This window comes from Centruroides sculpturatus, unplaced genomic scaffold (assembly GCF_000671375.1).
Source record: "Centruroides sculpturatus isolate CEXI.00-Female unplaced genomic scaffold, Cexi_2.0 scaffold1075, whole genome shotgun sequence".
NCBI lineage: Eukaryota > Metazoa > Arthropoda > Arachnida > Scorpiones > Buthidae > Centruroides > Centruroides sculpturatus.
In genome coordinates, this window is record NW_019385215.1 from 187,200 (window position 1) to 202,510 (window position 15,311).

The 15,311-nt window shown below is 33.0% G+C and overlaps 3 protein-coding genes across 5 annotated transcripts in view; 2 read left to right on the top strand and 1 right to left on the bottom strand.

The window, feature by feature from the left end:
• Positions 1 to 2,313, bottom strand: part of LOC111636269 — a 12,556-nt gene extending 10,243 nt beyond the window's left edge. The window contains exons 1-3 of one of the 2 annotated variants that reach the window (XM_023381475.1): positions 1,664 to 2,313; positions 1,497 to 1,581; positions 88 to 1,083 (exon numbers count right to left, since the gene is read on the bottom strand). In XM_023381475.1, coding sequence (XP_023237243.1) covers positions 220 to 1,083; positions 1,497 to 1,581; positions 1,664 to 1,980 — 1,266 coding nt within the window. In that variant the 5' untranslated portion in view covers positions 1,981 to 2,313 and the 3' untranslated portion in view covers positions 88 to 219. Of the gene's footprint in view, positions 1 to 87; positions 1,084 to 1,496; positions 1,582 to 1,663 lie in introns of those variants that run through there. The other variant, XM_023381476.1, reaches the window with a different exon arrangement.
• Positions 2,314 to 6,538: 4,225 nt separating this feature from the next.
• On the top strand, positions 6,539 to 9,864 carry LOC111636274. Its single transcript, XM_023381481.1, has 4 exons — positions 6,539 to 7,236; positions 7,319 to 7,387; positions 7,458 to 7,547; positions 7,623 to 9,864. Exons 1-4 carry the CDS (start codon positions 6,931 to 6,933, stop codon positions 7,746 to 7,748), a joined length of 591 nt encoding a protein of 196 aa, XP_023237249.1. The 5' UTR covers positions 6,539 to 6,930; the 3' UTR covers positions 7,749 to 9,864.
• An 851-nt stretch (positions 9,865 to 10,715) lies between these two features.
• Positions 10,716 to 13,641, top strand: LOC111636265 (cathepsin L1-like). 2 transcript variants are annotated; one of them, XM_023381471.1, is made up of 9 exons: positions 10,716 to 10,777; positions 10,900 to 10,977; positions 11,044 to 11,193; positions 11,377 to 11,532; positions 11,593 to 11,716; positions 12,453 to 12,565; positions 12,640 to 12,800; positions 12,882 to 12,995; positions 13,067 to 13,641. In XM_023381471.1, the coding sequence occupies exons 1-9, from the start codon at positions 10,742 to 10,744 to the stop codon at positions 13,164 to 13,166; spliced, it is 1,032 nt and encodes a 343-aa protein (XP_023237239.1). In that variant the 5' UTR covers positions 10,716 to 10,741; the 3' UTR covers positions 13,167 to 13,641. The 2 variants fall into 2 exon arrangements, with proteins under 2 accessions (XP_023237239.1, XP_023237240.1); XM_023381472.1 differs by having other exon boundaries at positions 12,465 to 12,565.
• Positions 13,642 to 15,311: the final 1,670 nt, after the last annotated feature.

Genomic DNA, 15,311 nt, shown 5'->3' on the forward strand with positions numbered 1-15,311 from the left:
TATTTTTATAGATTCCTCTATGTATAATAAAACTATTTTTATTATACATACAGGAAAAGAAACAAAACAGTAAATTTCTTTAAGACATAACAAGAAGACTAGATTATTCTAAAAAAACTTTAATATATAAAACTGTACAATTATGAAAAATATACATTTGAATCAAAATAATCAAATATTACAATAATAACGATTAAATATTCTAAAATTTTATTATCTTTATGAATTTGGTAGGGTTCCTCGATTAACAATTCCTAATTGCCAAGGTACATGTCCCTCATTCATGAAAAACTCCTTTAGAGCATTCCGATTGCTGTATGCTCTCTGTGCAGAATTCCGCGATCCACATTGGAGAGGCTCCCAATTAGGAGATGGCTCATCCCGGAAATCGCCAGGGATATTTTCCTGGTCTACAAAATTTGGGGGGCAGTATTCTGGCACAGAATTATGTTTCATTATAAAGTTATGCAAGATAACTGTGCATAACACCATTTTTGTTACAGCATCAGGAGATGCTGTAATTGATTGATGGAAAATGTGCCATCGTGATGCCAAAATCCCAAATGCGCTCTCTATAACTCTTCTTGCCCAGGAGAGACGGTAATTGAAAATTGATTCGCCCTCTGGCAAATTCATCCCAGGATAAGGGCGCATAAGCTTTAGTTTTAGAAAAAATGCAGAATCTGCAACAAATGAAAATGGAAGGGTTGTGTTTGTACCTGGTAGTTTTCCTTCATTTGGCAAGTTTAATTTTTCAATGTTATTAGACAGGAGACTGCTTCCAAAGGCTGACAGTGACAAGATGGTTGCATCAGAGTCACTCCCATAGGCTCCTACATCTACAAATGTAAAACTGTAGTCTGCATCGCAGGCAGCCATCAGGACAATGCTAAAGAATTTTTTAATTTTAAAAAATTCGGACATTGGTGGTGCCTTGATCTTGATGTGTTTACCATCTATAGCCCCTAGGCAGAGAGGAAACTGCCATTTCTCCCAAAATCTGTTTGCTATCTGCAACCATTCTGGATATGATGATGATGCCATATATGTTGGCTTCAGTTCCTCCCAAATTGCTGTACAGACCTGGAAATACACAAAACATTGCAGAAATGGAAAAGAACATGTACCATACACACTAAACATCTTATTTAAATTTCATAAATTAGTCAATTTTATATATATATATATATATGATATATATATATATATCATTAGAGAAATTTAAGTTTTAATCTAGAATTTTATCAAACTGATAGACAGAAGTTAGGTATGACAAAACTAATCACTGGTCAACAGTAAGAAAAATTTTTTAAGTACCTATGTAAATAAATTTTAAGTATCATTTGTCACAAATGTGGATACATTTATTATATTGCTTACATTCATAAATTTCATTTAAAAAATGACAATTATTTACTTAATATTACACAAATTTTAACATAGACAATTTTTCTTTTAATATAAAAAAAAAATGGAACTGAGAATGAAGTACTGACCTCCAGTATGATTTTTCTAGCTGTACACTTTCCTATATTATAATCCCAAGCCATACTTTGAATACTACCTCCCTGGGCCAGGTATCTGTAAAAAATATATATTATAATATTAAAGAGGATTGATTACACAGCTGCAGTTTTAATTATAATTTGTATTTTTGACTCACTTTAATGTCAACGCAAGTTTCATTTCCGGATTAATTGCTCGACCATGTGGCTTGTACAGTCTTCTCCATAGGTGTCTCAATAGCTCATGGAAGAGATCCACGTTCATTCTCGTATACTTAAAAAATTCGTCGAAATCGATGTTCTTCATCCGACGAAATAACGAGAATTGGCAAAGTGGCCTGTTTATGTTGACGGGACGTACTTGCCACCGACGTCGTCGTCGACTTGTCCGCTTTTTATTAATAACAAAAGCGCCTAAACTTATTGCTAACAATGCAATCACAGCAACACATTCTTGACGAGTAGTCGTAGCCATGTTGTCTGCCTCAAAGTTTTGTTGGTTGCTTCTGGCACAACTTCCAATTGTATGCAACTTAGCGCATGCGCAGTTGGTCAATTCTCCGTATCACTACCGTAAAAGTTTGATCGATCCAAACTTTTCTTACGGAATACGGTACGGCCATACGGATACGATACGGACTTTATAACCATGCTATACGGATACGTTTACGGCTACGGATACGGTTACGTTACGGAGTTTATAACTCGACCCTTAGAGGTTGAGAAACACTGAATTAAATAATTTATAAAAATTATAATAATAAACATATATATAAAATAATTGACTATATCTGTTTGCAATAATATTATAAAACACACTGCACTTATAGTTTAGCATTTCCGATAATATTTAATTAATTTTTGAATTTTTTAATATTTTATATATAAAAATCGAAGAAAAAAACATAAATGCGTAAAACTTAATTTAAAAAATACCTGGAACTTCTGATAACACATAAATATGAGAATCCGTCAAAAAAATAGTTAATAATAATTAAAATTGAGAAAAAAAATAAAATTTTAAAGGTAAGGAAATTTTTGTGGTAAAAAGTGAGGTAAGCGATCACGTGACGCCAATCTCCCCACCTGTAAACAAAGCGGGCAAGGTTGAAATAAAAGCCTAAAAACATCAGTAGAAGTAAAAACGAACATTTGCGCGTATCTAGGACAATAAACTTGAACGGGAGCTAAGATGAAACACGACATCTTGTAATTTATGCTAATTACCTTCTAATATTAAAAATTTTAAATCTTCACTAAATTATGATGAAATTAAAATTTTATGACTGAATTCGACTACAAACATATTATAGAACTGAATTAAAGTAAAAATATCCGCTTTCCGACGCTAAATTTTTATTAATTAATTTTTTTAATTGTCGGTTTGACTGCGCACGCGCGTGACGACGAGTTATTGCCCGGAAATATTTGAATTTTTAGCTTACATGTTTTCGTGGATTGCGTGTCCTCTTCTTTTCTAATAATCCGTTCCGAATACGGTTTATCGTCTCCATAAGTTATCCTTTTCTTTTGTTTTATCCTGTCGACTTGTAAAGTTTCTTTTCCCACCTTTTCATTTCTGTCGTTAATTAACACGTGGTCTTGCCTTCTTGACCTTCTCGAAACTTCTGTTTCAGTGTTGCCAGATCTCGAACCTTCTGCTTCTTGTGTTGCCAGATGTTTTTCTTTTATTCCATGCTTGTTTTATTGTTTCAACCGTCACTGGTTTTTAAGCATTGAACCGCGCCTCCGATCCTAAACACAAACCACACCTTTACATATATAACAACGGAAAAGTAAAAATAATTATAACAATTAAAATTAACGTATCATTATCGATTGAAGATCATTGGAGATTCGTTTAGTAGAGTAATTTTTACAAATAAGCGTCACGAATGGCAGTCTTAAATCTCTTAAATTATGCCACAAAAATCAGTATTGAAGCATTGTTTTGATTTCAATTAAGGACTCGCCATAAAACAACTGATGTAATTAAACACAAATTAAAATAATTTAATTAACTTACTTATTTCACTCATCGTCTCAAAATCAATGCGCTTTCGAAAAATTTGCATTCGACAAGAATAGCTGCGAATAAACAATTGTAAAAAGTTGTTAAATATCTTCTTATAAGGATACTGGAGAAATATCAATGACTCACAAAACCTTTGAATATCCAATAACATTAATTAATTGAAATAACGAACGTTTTCAACCTTAATATTCGGTCTTCATCAGGTTTTACAAATGCTGAGATTCTAAAAACTGTTATGTGCAACGAATTTAAAAGCATTAGAACGTTGTGCACGTGTTTTGCCATGGATGCATACGTGACGTTAACATATGCAGCATTCATAGCACAAACGAAATGTTATAGGCCTACGTATTATAAACACAAAAATGAATTAAAAGAAAATAAAATAAATTACAATAAAATAAGTTAAAATAACAGAAGTATGTGTACACTAAATAGAGGTGTGGGTGTTGTTACCTCCATCATAACAGAACTTCCAAGTTTGATATGCTGCATATGTTAACGTCACGTATGCATCCATGGCAACGCACGTGCACAACATTCTAATGCTTTTAAGTTTGTTGCACATAACGGGTTTTAGAATCTCAGCATTTGTAAAACCTGATGAAGACCGAATATTAATTTAAGGTCGAAAACGTTCGTTATTTCAATTAATTAATGTTACTGGATATTCAAAGGTTTTGTCGGTCATTGTCAAAGTTGTATTGCTAAGAGCGCTTAGCGGGGAAAATAGAAGCTGGCATTTTGGTTGAAATGCCCGTAGCGGGGAAGATAGGAGGTGATGTTTTCGGGTTTTATGACGGAAGGTCTCTGTCAACTCGTACTGTGCTCTTATCTGACTGTATATTTTCGATTTAAACAAATGATGCTTTGTTTACGACGTGTCTAGTTTCGTTCGACAACCTGTAACTTAGTGTTACAGCAGCTAATATATCAATGGAAAACCACGCGCCACGCGATTAGATAAATGCTGGACACCTAGCGAAAACTATTTTATACCAAAAATTTATTTATTATTCATAATTATCTCCGCGACTACTTTTGCTTAAATTTCCTTGGTAAAAAATTGAACCTGAATTAGTTTTGTACTTTTTTACATCGTCACATATTGTATTGGGCATGAGATGTACAGTAAATTCATAAAATAAATACGTACACGTTTAGTAACTAACAGTTGAATAAACATTTGTCAGAATAGAAAGTAGCAATTACTGTATCAGTTTTAAGTTGACTACATATTCTATTCGAACTGAATTTAAATAAATAAATGGCCATGGTAACGCACTGGGCTCTGACTACACAAGGAGCAGCTGATCAGAGGATTAGTGTTAAATTCAGGGGCCGTCTCTCGTTCTGAGAGACAGTGTCGATGTCACAAGCCGGTTGTTGATTGGCTAATAATTTGCTGACAAACGCGATTATTTACTTATTGCGGGAGGTATTGATTGCACTCATATTGCAATCAAGGCATTTCCAGCTGTTAAATATAATGAGGAATCATTTGTAAATAGAAAAGGAAATCAATAAACTAAATTAATCTGAGCAAAATAATTCAAAATCGGTCTATAAACACCTTTTTTTGGCTGCTTTGATTCGTTTTCATTTAGCTAACGTTTCCAACCTAGCCTAATAGGCCATCTTCAAGCTGCAATTTCATTGGAACATCTTAACCGCTACATATTGTTCCAAAATGGAATACAATAAAAGAATATTTTAAGAACAATAAAAAATTCGAAATCAGTAAAATAATTGAAACTTTATCTCAGTGAATAAAATATAAATAAACAAAAATGAATAGTAAAATACGAGTATCAACGTTTGCAGAAGTATATCTACCTTATTTGGGCATATTGTGAAAAATAAACGTCATAAGTGAATTATAACAACATACCTGAATTTATGCCGAGCATAAAATTATTTTACTTCAAACGTTTTCAACCTATTTATTATACGCCATCCTCAGGCTTAAGATTATCGTTCCAAAACAGAACGTAACGTTTTTCGAATAAGTTTCATTTTTAAATTTAAAGATTTAGAATAATTGTGTATATGAAATGTGCTCAAAAAATCGTGAATTGTTTTGAATAACAAAATTCTAACTTGCGGGTTTACTAATATTAAAAATAGAGTAATTTTCTTTAGAAATGCATACTTCTTCATGGTGTTCCATTTTAATGATTTACAGATATAAGAATTATTCAAAGCTACACGTGTCGCAATAAAATAATCGCAAACATAAATTATTTATATTTCTAATACGCAATTCATTGCTGAAACAGGAACTCGTTTCTACTTATATAACAGAATACTTATATAACATACATAAGACATTAGGTAGAATATAATACCCAATAGTAATATTACGCCGAATAAACGCACGAGTATAGTTCCGATTCAATTAATGGATGCAGCATAAATCAGTTTTTGTTTAAAGAAATTACGTTAAATGCATCTAGAAAAAAATCGATGAACTATCATTATTGTTCGGTATCTAACAGAAAATAGCAAATACGATAGAGAATGGATGCTTGTACAGTATTATTTCATATTTTTAATATATTGAACAAGGTAATAATAAAATACTCTTTACATAGAAACCGAGTTTTAGAGGAAGAGATCTGATATTAACTGATATTCACCAATTCAACGTAAGTAGCGAACATTTCTTATATATTTAACTGTCTTTCAGATTTTATTTAAACAAGACTTATATTATTTTAAACAGCTGTAAACGATTTCAGTAAAGAACAAACTACAATCATTATGCAAACCACTTTGGAATAGTATCAACAACAGACATGCCCGGTATACAAACTAAGTCCTGTTACTTCTGCTGTTAGAGTATTTGGCATTGATATTTTTGAACCCTGTGAATGCATTAAAGTACAGAAAAAGAATTCTATTCCATTTAAAATTTACACAACTGTTTTAGAATTATTTCTATGGCTGATTGTTGTATTTTTCTTCGTGCAAATATTCAGACAGAATCTATATTGCTTTCGTTTGGTATACATATACAAGAATCACAGGCAATTGTCTTCAGTCGTTAACGTATGTATAGCACTATATATTGCTCTACAATTTAGCATACTTAAACGCAGAAAACTGGATCTTCATTGCCTTAAAAGCAGTTGTGAAGAAGAAGACAATTTGCTGCATAAAGCTGAGTTTTACTTATTCATAGGACTTGTATTTCTGTTCTGTTTAATGGCTTTGTTTGTTGTTATTGCTTTAAAGGTATATTTTGTAACAATTAAGAAATTGAATGGGAATGACTACGAAGCTTTATTGTGTTCAATAGTCCATTCTGTACGATTAATGTATTGGGGTGCACACATCGTTTCTCTTCTTTTCCTGTTTGTGTTACTCGTGATATTAGTTTGATTGCGAATGAAAAAACTAAGTGCGGATTTGATAGAATTAAACCATGTAACACCTGAAACGAAACTTAAACTGGAAAATATTTTTGCAAAGCATACAGAAATATGGGAAATGTTTGCAATGGTAAATGTTAGGTGGAATGTTTTCATCCCTATTATATATTTACATTTTCTATACATCAGTTGCTTCTTAACATATGTGGCTATCTTTGTGGAAATGGACTATAAATTGAAAACACTTATCGCATCGATTTCCATATTATTTACATGTGGGATTCTCATTATATCTTGGGGACTCTCTGCACTGACTTCACTCGTAAGTGTTTTTCTTTTTGTTATTATTTTTACAAAAGAAGTGTTTTGATTGTATTCATTTTCTGGACGAATTTCATTTTCAGTTGTATGACGATTTCATTTCCGTCGGAAGATTTTCTTTTGCCAGTTTTCCTCCCTTATTCAAGTTTAAGGTATATTTATTAATTTTCTATAAATGAAATAATTTTATTCTGTGCAGTAATATGCTTGTTTGTTATCTAGATAATAGATTTCATGAAGAGATTTCGAGGAATTCCAATGGGCATTTCTATGGCTGACTTCATTTACATCAAGAAGAATTTTATAACTAAGGTAATGTAGAAGACAAAAAAAGATTTTCTGGTATATTAAATTAATTTTTTAAATTATATGAAATTATTTATTCAGGTTGTGAGCGCTCTATATTCTGTTTTCTCTTCGTTGATTCAGTTGAGTGGTGTCTTACGAAAGGAGAAGACATGTTCTGTTTCTTCTGCAAACGTTTCGGTTAATTACACCTTAAATACGAAATAACAATATTATATGAAAGAATGGACGGTATGGATAGTATGTATACGATATAATACGAATTTACCTATGATTTATAGTTGATAAATAGCTTACAAGACTTTTGTATCATCTTGATCCTTTAAACCATGCTATAGTTTCGAAATGTTCTGTATTTATTTGCCTGAAAATAGCGTAAATGCATTTTATAAAATCTGTTTTAATGGGTATTCAATGTAACGCAACATATGGGAGATCTGCAAATGAACTGCCACGAAGGCTGTGAGGCTGTGAGCACCAGTCTTTATTTAGATGTTACGTGTTTGAAGAAACTCGAAAGCTGCACGTTTGTAGCTTGTTGACCAGGTGCGGACCCACCACCAGTATTCACGGGTGTTTTATCTACTCCTACTGTTAATCGTACGTTTACCATGGAAGTGATACGAAGTGCAAAATTAACTATAATTGATACACCTATTTGCACCCATTTTATATACTGCTGACAGAATGCTACTGTGTAGACAACATTATTTCATTTTTATTAATGAATTGGTTTGCTTTCATTTAAATTAAAATGTCCTCAAATATACGAAATAAACGAAGCTAAGAGAACATAAACATAACAAACATCCAGATTATTTCGTAATGCTGACGCAGTAAAGAAAATAGGATATTATCCACTAAAATCTTATTAATAAAAAGATATTTTTCTTGTTAATAAGGAGAATAGTTATGTGAAAATCGCTGTTGATAATAACATTTAAAATGTTTAACGAACGTTTAAAATATCGGTTTCTGTAGACAGAAGATACAGGCTATTAAACAGAAAGGCCCGACGATAAAAATGAATGTTTCACTTGAAATTAAATGCTGTATTAGAAACACTAACAGTGTAGCTGTAAAATATCAATACATTCAGATACCTGACAAAGAGCAGATTTCGTCTCCCGTCGATTTCTTCTGTCTTCGTCCAATGCGCCGGAGTCGATTTCTTCTGTCTAAAAATTCCAGGTTCAGGTAAACTGTAGCCACACTTAAATTACTCCACTTTCACACGAGGAAAGTGAATATAGTGAATAAATGACGGTGTTTCGGTTCACTTTCGACTTTGTTATTCATTTATCTTCTTTTATAACGCTATTTTTAATTTGAACAGCACCACAATTTCCCTATCGGCGACTTTTCGAAGTGCAACCTTCCCTTAGCGAAATCCTTCTTCTCGTGTCTTCATTAATTCTCGCCAAATTGGTACTATTTCGATTGTTAGATGGAATTACAATAGGTTTTAAACAGTGTCAGTGTAATTACGCCACCTTGTATAAAATTATTGAAAGAAATCATCTTCAGGTATTTGTATAAACTTGAAGAGCACAGAAGTGATCGGAACATCCATGTTGATAGAAATATATTAAAGCCCATCAAACACCAGAAGCTGTAACTACCACTAAACTGTTGGGTGAACGCGAGTTTGCGCCTGACCAAAGGCTAATTACGTAGAATTTTCTGGGATTTTGCGGGATTCACTTGTCTAGTTCCTAAATATAGGCGAGTTTCTGTAGAAAGTCGTTCCGGTATGGGCTTACGTGTTTTGTAGCCATATCTTTTCAAACTGAACCAAATCAAAAATATAAATGTCAAACACCCGATCAACTAAAGAAGAGGAAAGTAATCTTAAATGGAAATACGTTTTTCAGTGTCCATTTCCAAAATATTTGCGTGGCTGTCAAGTGAGTTTAAAGTTGTTGGGCTGCAATTTGAAAAAATTGTAGACCTATAGATTCCTACTTTCGTCTATCCTTCTCTCTTTTCTAAATTTCGAGAAGGGAGTTAGATAGGTGAAAGCCGAGACCGGATATGGAAACCAAAGAAGCAGGAGGCCCCCGAGTAACTATATAAAAACTTCCGACCCAAACCTAACGTCACGTTATTTTAATTCGAAAGGTGTTAAGGTGTTATATAGATGATCAGCACTACTCTATTGTTAAAGGAAAAATATGATGTACAGGGGCAAGCCACTACTAAGTTGAAATGGAAAGCATATATTTTAAATTAAATAAATTAAAAATTTAATAGAAAATCTCAGCCCATCATCTCATCTCATCTCGTTAGAGGAGTGTTCCGGCCTTCGCTTTTCACCCCGGACTCAGCCCATCATTGTGACGACGTCACAATAAATAATTGCTCGTTCTTTATAGTTTCAAAACGTATTTATTAATTTATCGATTACAAAAGCACTATATAACTAATACTTAATCATAAATGTATAGTTAAATGGCGTATTGGCTTACAAATGAAGGTCTGAACTGATAAAGTTAAGAAAATATCTGAGTGTTTCGTCCTAGAGAATGGCAATCTTCCAGAATTAATAAATTATATAGATTCTAAAAAAATTCATTTTTTCCGATGTTTACATGTTCAACATTTTAGTACTTTCATTTCTTTAAGTCTTCATCTACGTTTAAAGTATGTTCTGTTATGCTCATAATAGCGATCAGCAAATGGTAGGAAACACACTCTGCATATTGGGGATATATCACCCATGAAAACATCCTGGATTCCATCCCGGATCCACCTGAATTAACTGAAACTTCTGAAATTAGGCTATATCCGATTTATGTAATATTATTTTCTAGCGTTGTATAACTTATTACATAAAATAATATTACATGCATCAATCTATAGATCTCAGGAATCCGACCGAATCTCAGCGGTCGAAAATTTCAGATTTTCATAAGTGGAAAGTTTTGCTTATATTGCGCCCGCTCATTCAACATTCTGGTGCCTCTTCGTGGGCCTTGCAAATCCACAACAAGATCAAAAGGCTTTGTTAATGTCACAAGAAGGAAAGAATTTTAAAAAAGAATATTATATCATCTAACTAAAATTGTTCAAATTTTTTCACTGGAAATATACAACAATGAAACTTGTTCTGTTTGTACTTTGGTATACCGTGATAAAACGATATAAGTATATAAATACCTGAAATTTTTATTCAGAAAGTAAAGTGACAATAAATATTCATGCTGCAGTGTATAATGGCAAAAATATATTCCCAGGTTTGTTATAATTCCTAATAACTAATTTGCGATTTTTGAAATTCAGTTTCTCTCTCTGAAAATCTTTATAATTTCATTATTATGGTATTTAATGGCGAATTGTTACCTTTAAATATTTACAGGTAATAATTATTTCTTTACTTATTTCTGAAAATATTTCACTTTGTTTTCATTTTGAAAAGCAGTGGAGGAACTTTAAGGTAATTAAACATTTATGTAATTTATAATTTTAAGAATTGTCAAAGCCTAATTTATATTTTTTACAGATTAAATTTAATAAGAAGTACGGAGAAGACGAAGCAATCATAAGGCACGATATCTGGTTACAAAATTTGGATTTCATTTTACAGCATAACATAGATTATGACTTGGGATTGAAGTCTTACAAGCTCGGACTTAACGAATATAGCGACTTGGTAAGTGGCACATTAAACAATTAATGAAACGTGTAATTTAATACAGTTAAATCTGTAATAACGGGTTACCATTTTGAAAAAAAATGCGTACAAAATAGCTTTCGAACAGCCGCCGTTTCTTGTTATTATCACCGGACATTATTTAAAGGTTTTTCTGTAATATAGAAAATAAATGTTTTGTAGAACCATACGGAATTCATACAGAAGATGTGCGCTTCGATGGTAGCAGTAAATAGAACGACGGCGTCAGTATTCACTTTTAATAGTGTTGCTGATATAGTTCTTCCAGATTATGTCGATTGGAAGAAAAAAGGATACGTTACTAAAGTCAAACATCAGGTAAAAACATAATAATTTTAAGAATTGATTCTATAAATTGACGTATAAATTTGATGTTAGAGAGAATGTGGTGCTGCTTGGGCTTTCTCTGCCACTGGAGCATTAGAAGGACAACAGAAAAGGAAAACAAATAGATTGGTTACGTTAAGTGAGCAGAATTTAATCGATTGTTCTAAATCACAAGGTAAAAATGTTTTAACTAACTTCATAAAATAATACTAAGGAATTGAAAATACGTAAACTTGATTACATTTATTCCTATATATACTGTCACGTTCAAAAATAAGCATAATCGTCCAATCTATAGATAAAGTAAAAATAAAGAAAAGCCACTGAGACCCACTTTTTGCAAAGGGTTCAATTATTGCAAGAACGTACAGAGACGATGTTTAGAAATCACATGTCAAATTTTTTCGAGGTTCCACGAGTGCATATTTTATTTTCGTGCAAGACAATGCGCGCTCACTTAAGATTGCACTCGTTCATACATTATTTGCAGTGAAAATATTGTCGATTTTAATGGCAGAAAATCCCATTGAACATATGTGATGTGCTTTAGAAAGACGAATTGCTTTCCACCAGCCTCCATCAAGAAAACTCTAGTAGCTTCAAGATTGGACTTCGCTCCAGACATAGCCGAGAAATCGTTGGGCAGCAATGTACGCGCACATGCCACATTAATCATTTTCTCTGCAACATTTACGATAATGCTTGTTACATTTTTTTTTCTTTTTGTATTTGGTATCACGTAGTTTATATTAAATTTTTACTTTGTAATTGATTTTCTGTATACAGAATACAATGCTCAGCTTTACATGCCAAGATCCTTGCTGTTCTGAACAGTATTTCCTGACTTATAGATAAAATTAATGAGGCTTAGATTTTGGATATATTCGATTTCATAACAATTTTATAGATAGAATTTATCTTAGGTAACAAAGGATGTGGAGAAGGTTCAGCAGATCAAGCGTTTGAATATGTAAAACTTAACGCAGGTATCGATACTGAAGAATCGTATTCTTACGTAGGAAAAGTAAGAAATTAGAAATTAAATAATAATAATTATATGTTTAACATACAAATAGGCCTTGTGTACACTTTCTTTAGGAGGGCCCTTGCAGATTTAATAGTAAATCCGTTGGAGCTACGTGTTACGGATTTGTGGATCTTCCAAGTGGGGACGAAAAATCACTGCAGCATGCAATTGCCACTATTGGTCCAATTTCTGTTGTGATCGATGCAAGTTCTCGATTCTTTCAATTCTACAGGTTGGTGAATTTATAATTACTATTGATATATCTTTAATACGTAATACTGCATATACACGCCATTTATAATATTGCAATCAGGGATGGAGTTTACGATAATGAAAATTGCAGCAGTGATTTATTAAATATGCCTGTTCTTGTTGTTGGATATGGAAGCGTTAAGGACGGTGCCGATTATTGGCTTATTAAAAATAGGTAAACCCATGTCGTTTTTAATTTATACAAGAATTTAATAATTATAATTTAGTTTTGAATTTTTCTGCAAGCTGGGGAACAAGCTGGGGTATAGGTGGTTATATCAAAATGTCAAGAAACAAAAAGAATCAATGTGGAGTCGCCACCTTGGCCAGTTATCCTCAAGTATAATTAAAATATTGTACTTTTTTATATTCATATATGTATATATAGTGTATCATAAGTTTAAAACCATAGAGTATATGTTGATCTTCGTTTAGTCTTTATCGGCTTAAGCAAGGCGCCGAATAAAAAGAAATGAATTCAAGATTTCGGTGAGATGACACGCAATCGGCATGAAGTCGCCGAAAAGTATAGATGCATCCTATTAAACACTTCGGTAATTTCACGCTGATTGCGAGTCTCCACCCTCAAAATAACTCGAATTCAGTTTCAACTCATTCAACGCAATACTTTACCTGTAAAAGTATTGACAAGGTTTAACTAACGCTTATGGTTTTAGACTTAGAGGAGTCCCTGCAAATGTATACATGTAATGATCCGAACGAAAAATAAACAATTTACAAATACATAAATGAGAAAATACATGTTATGCTGATGTATTGATAAATTAAATTAAGGAATGAAACTTGTTAATGGTTTGGCATTAAATGTTTTACTGTACATTTTGTGATACTTCATGATTGATGCAATTTATAAGAGTGTATAAAAATAAAAGAAGAATGTAAGATATACTACATCAATTTTCTAAATATAATAATTAATTATTTAATAAAAACTTAAAAAACTCGAGAATTATATAAGGTCGAATCTCCAATAACAATAACCTCCCAACAACGACCATTTCTAAATTACAGTCATTTTTCTGGAATGATTCGTTGCTATTTTATCATATTTGGAATTTGTAAATTAAATTTTAATATTAGATTGTTTGTAAAAGTATTAATTCGTGCAAAGAATGCATTTAACTATATTCACATTTTAATCAATACTTACATTTGAAAACGAAGAAAAATAACTTGGTTTATCCTAACTTACTGTACAGTACGTTTTCCATACCTCAGATAAACAATTAAACCCAAGTGAAAATGGTCATTTATTTATGGTCATCACAGATAAACACTATACAAGAGGATTTACATAAATCCATATACAGCAAGGTTGGGCAACTTTTACAACAGTGCGTACCAAAATTTCCAAATCTACACACAGACGACGGCTTTTATATTAGTAATAATTTTTTTCTTTCTCAAACACAAAGAAATTATACGACATTTTCAAATTATAAGATTAGTAATAATGTTTCGATAGGAATAATTGAAAGTGCGAATTTTCGCCTTCAAAAGAAGTCGAGACGTTTAAAAAGTAACCACGTAATTGTATGTCCTTGTTGTCCGAGATAACTAAATGAAAAACTAAGTGCATTCGTTAAACAATCCGAAATCTTCAATCGCCATCTACGTCGACGCTCTGACTGAGAGTAACAAAACTACCAGATTGGATTAAATGGACGTGAAAATTATTGAATGTACGTGAAAAAATTAGAAAAAGAACAGAACCGGGTCCGACCTTATCGGAAGGGTGCCGACACGCCGTCTATTCACAGATGCCGTCCCACTACTGCACCACGCGGGAGCTTTTGCCTGCTACGTTTCCGTCCTGGGCCGGTTCGCTCCTCCTTAGACAACCTGGTGACCCCGGGTTCACCCTTGGCCACCATATCGACGCGGTCCTCAGTGCGGACATCCGATCGACATAGCACGACGCGAAAGCCTTCTCCCCTCCTCGAGCCGTCCTCCGGTTCCGGCCTCCAAGTAGCTGGATTACAGGAACGCGCCACAGCTCCCGGCCGACAGAACCGTCTTCGGATTAGCCATAATCGTCTACCTTTCACTCTTTCTGTTGGTTTCATTCACTTTCTACTCGAATATGAAATCGTTTAAAATTCCCGAACACATAGTCCGATGACGAATCGTAATTCGCAATTTCCAATTTTTGCATTGAACGAAATTAGTTGGCGTTCGTGAAAGGAGATGGCGCTAATTGCTTCCATCCAAGGAATCGATTTTAGCCTGTTCATCAGTCTGGTGCCACGAATCGATCCTAGTCATCAGCAGCCTCTTCGACTGTTTTTCTTTATTTTCTGTTGAATTATTTTATATTCTGCAACAAATATTGTAAAGATGCTTCGTAACTTACAATTTCCGATCTTAGTACTCGTTGAATCCAGTTATTATCTGTGATCGGAGATGGCTCTGTTCGCTTTCCTGCAATGATCCTCGAGAGATCGATATAAACGAAGGTTAAAACATTTTT

Bases quoted from the DNA above. Each gene is read 5' to 3' on its own strand.
- LOC111636265 (XM_023381471.1), top strand. From the start codon at position 10,742: ATGCTGCAGTGTATAATGGCAAAAATATATTCCCAG. The intron at 11,533-11,592 runs GTAAAAACATAA...ATTTGATGTTAG, and splicing joins TTACTAAAGTCAAACATCAG to AGAGAATGTGGTGCTGCTTG. The intron at 11,717-12,452 runs GTAAAAATGTTT...TTTTATAGATAG, and splicing joins CGATTGTTCTAAATCACAAG to AATTTATCTTAGGTAACAAA.
- LOC111636274 (XM_023381481.1), top strand. From the start codon at position 6,931: ATGAAAAAACTAAGTGCGGATTTGATAGAATTAAACCATGTAACACCT. The intron at 7,237-7,318 runs GTAAGTGTTTTT...TTTCATTTTCAG, and splicing joins TCTCTGCACTGACTTCACTC to TTGTATGACGATTTCATTTC. The intron at 7,548-7,622 runs GTAATGTAGAAG...TTATTTATTCAG, and splicing joins AGAAGAATTTTATAACTAAG to GTTGTGAGCGCTCTATATTC.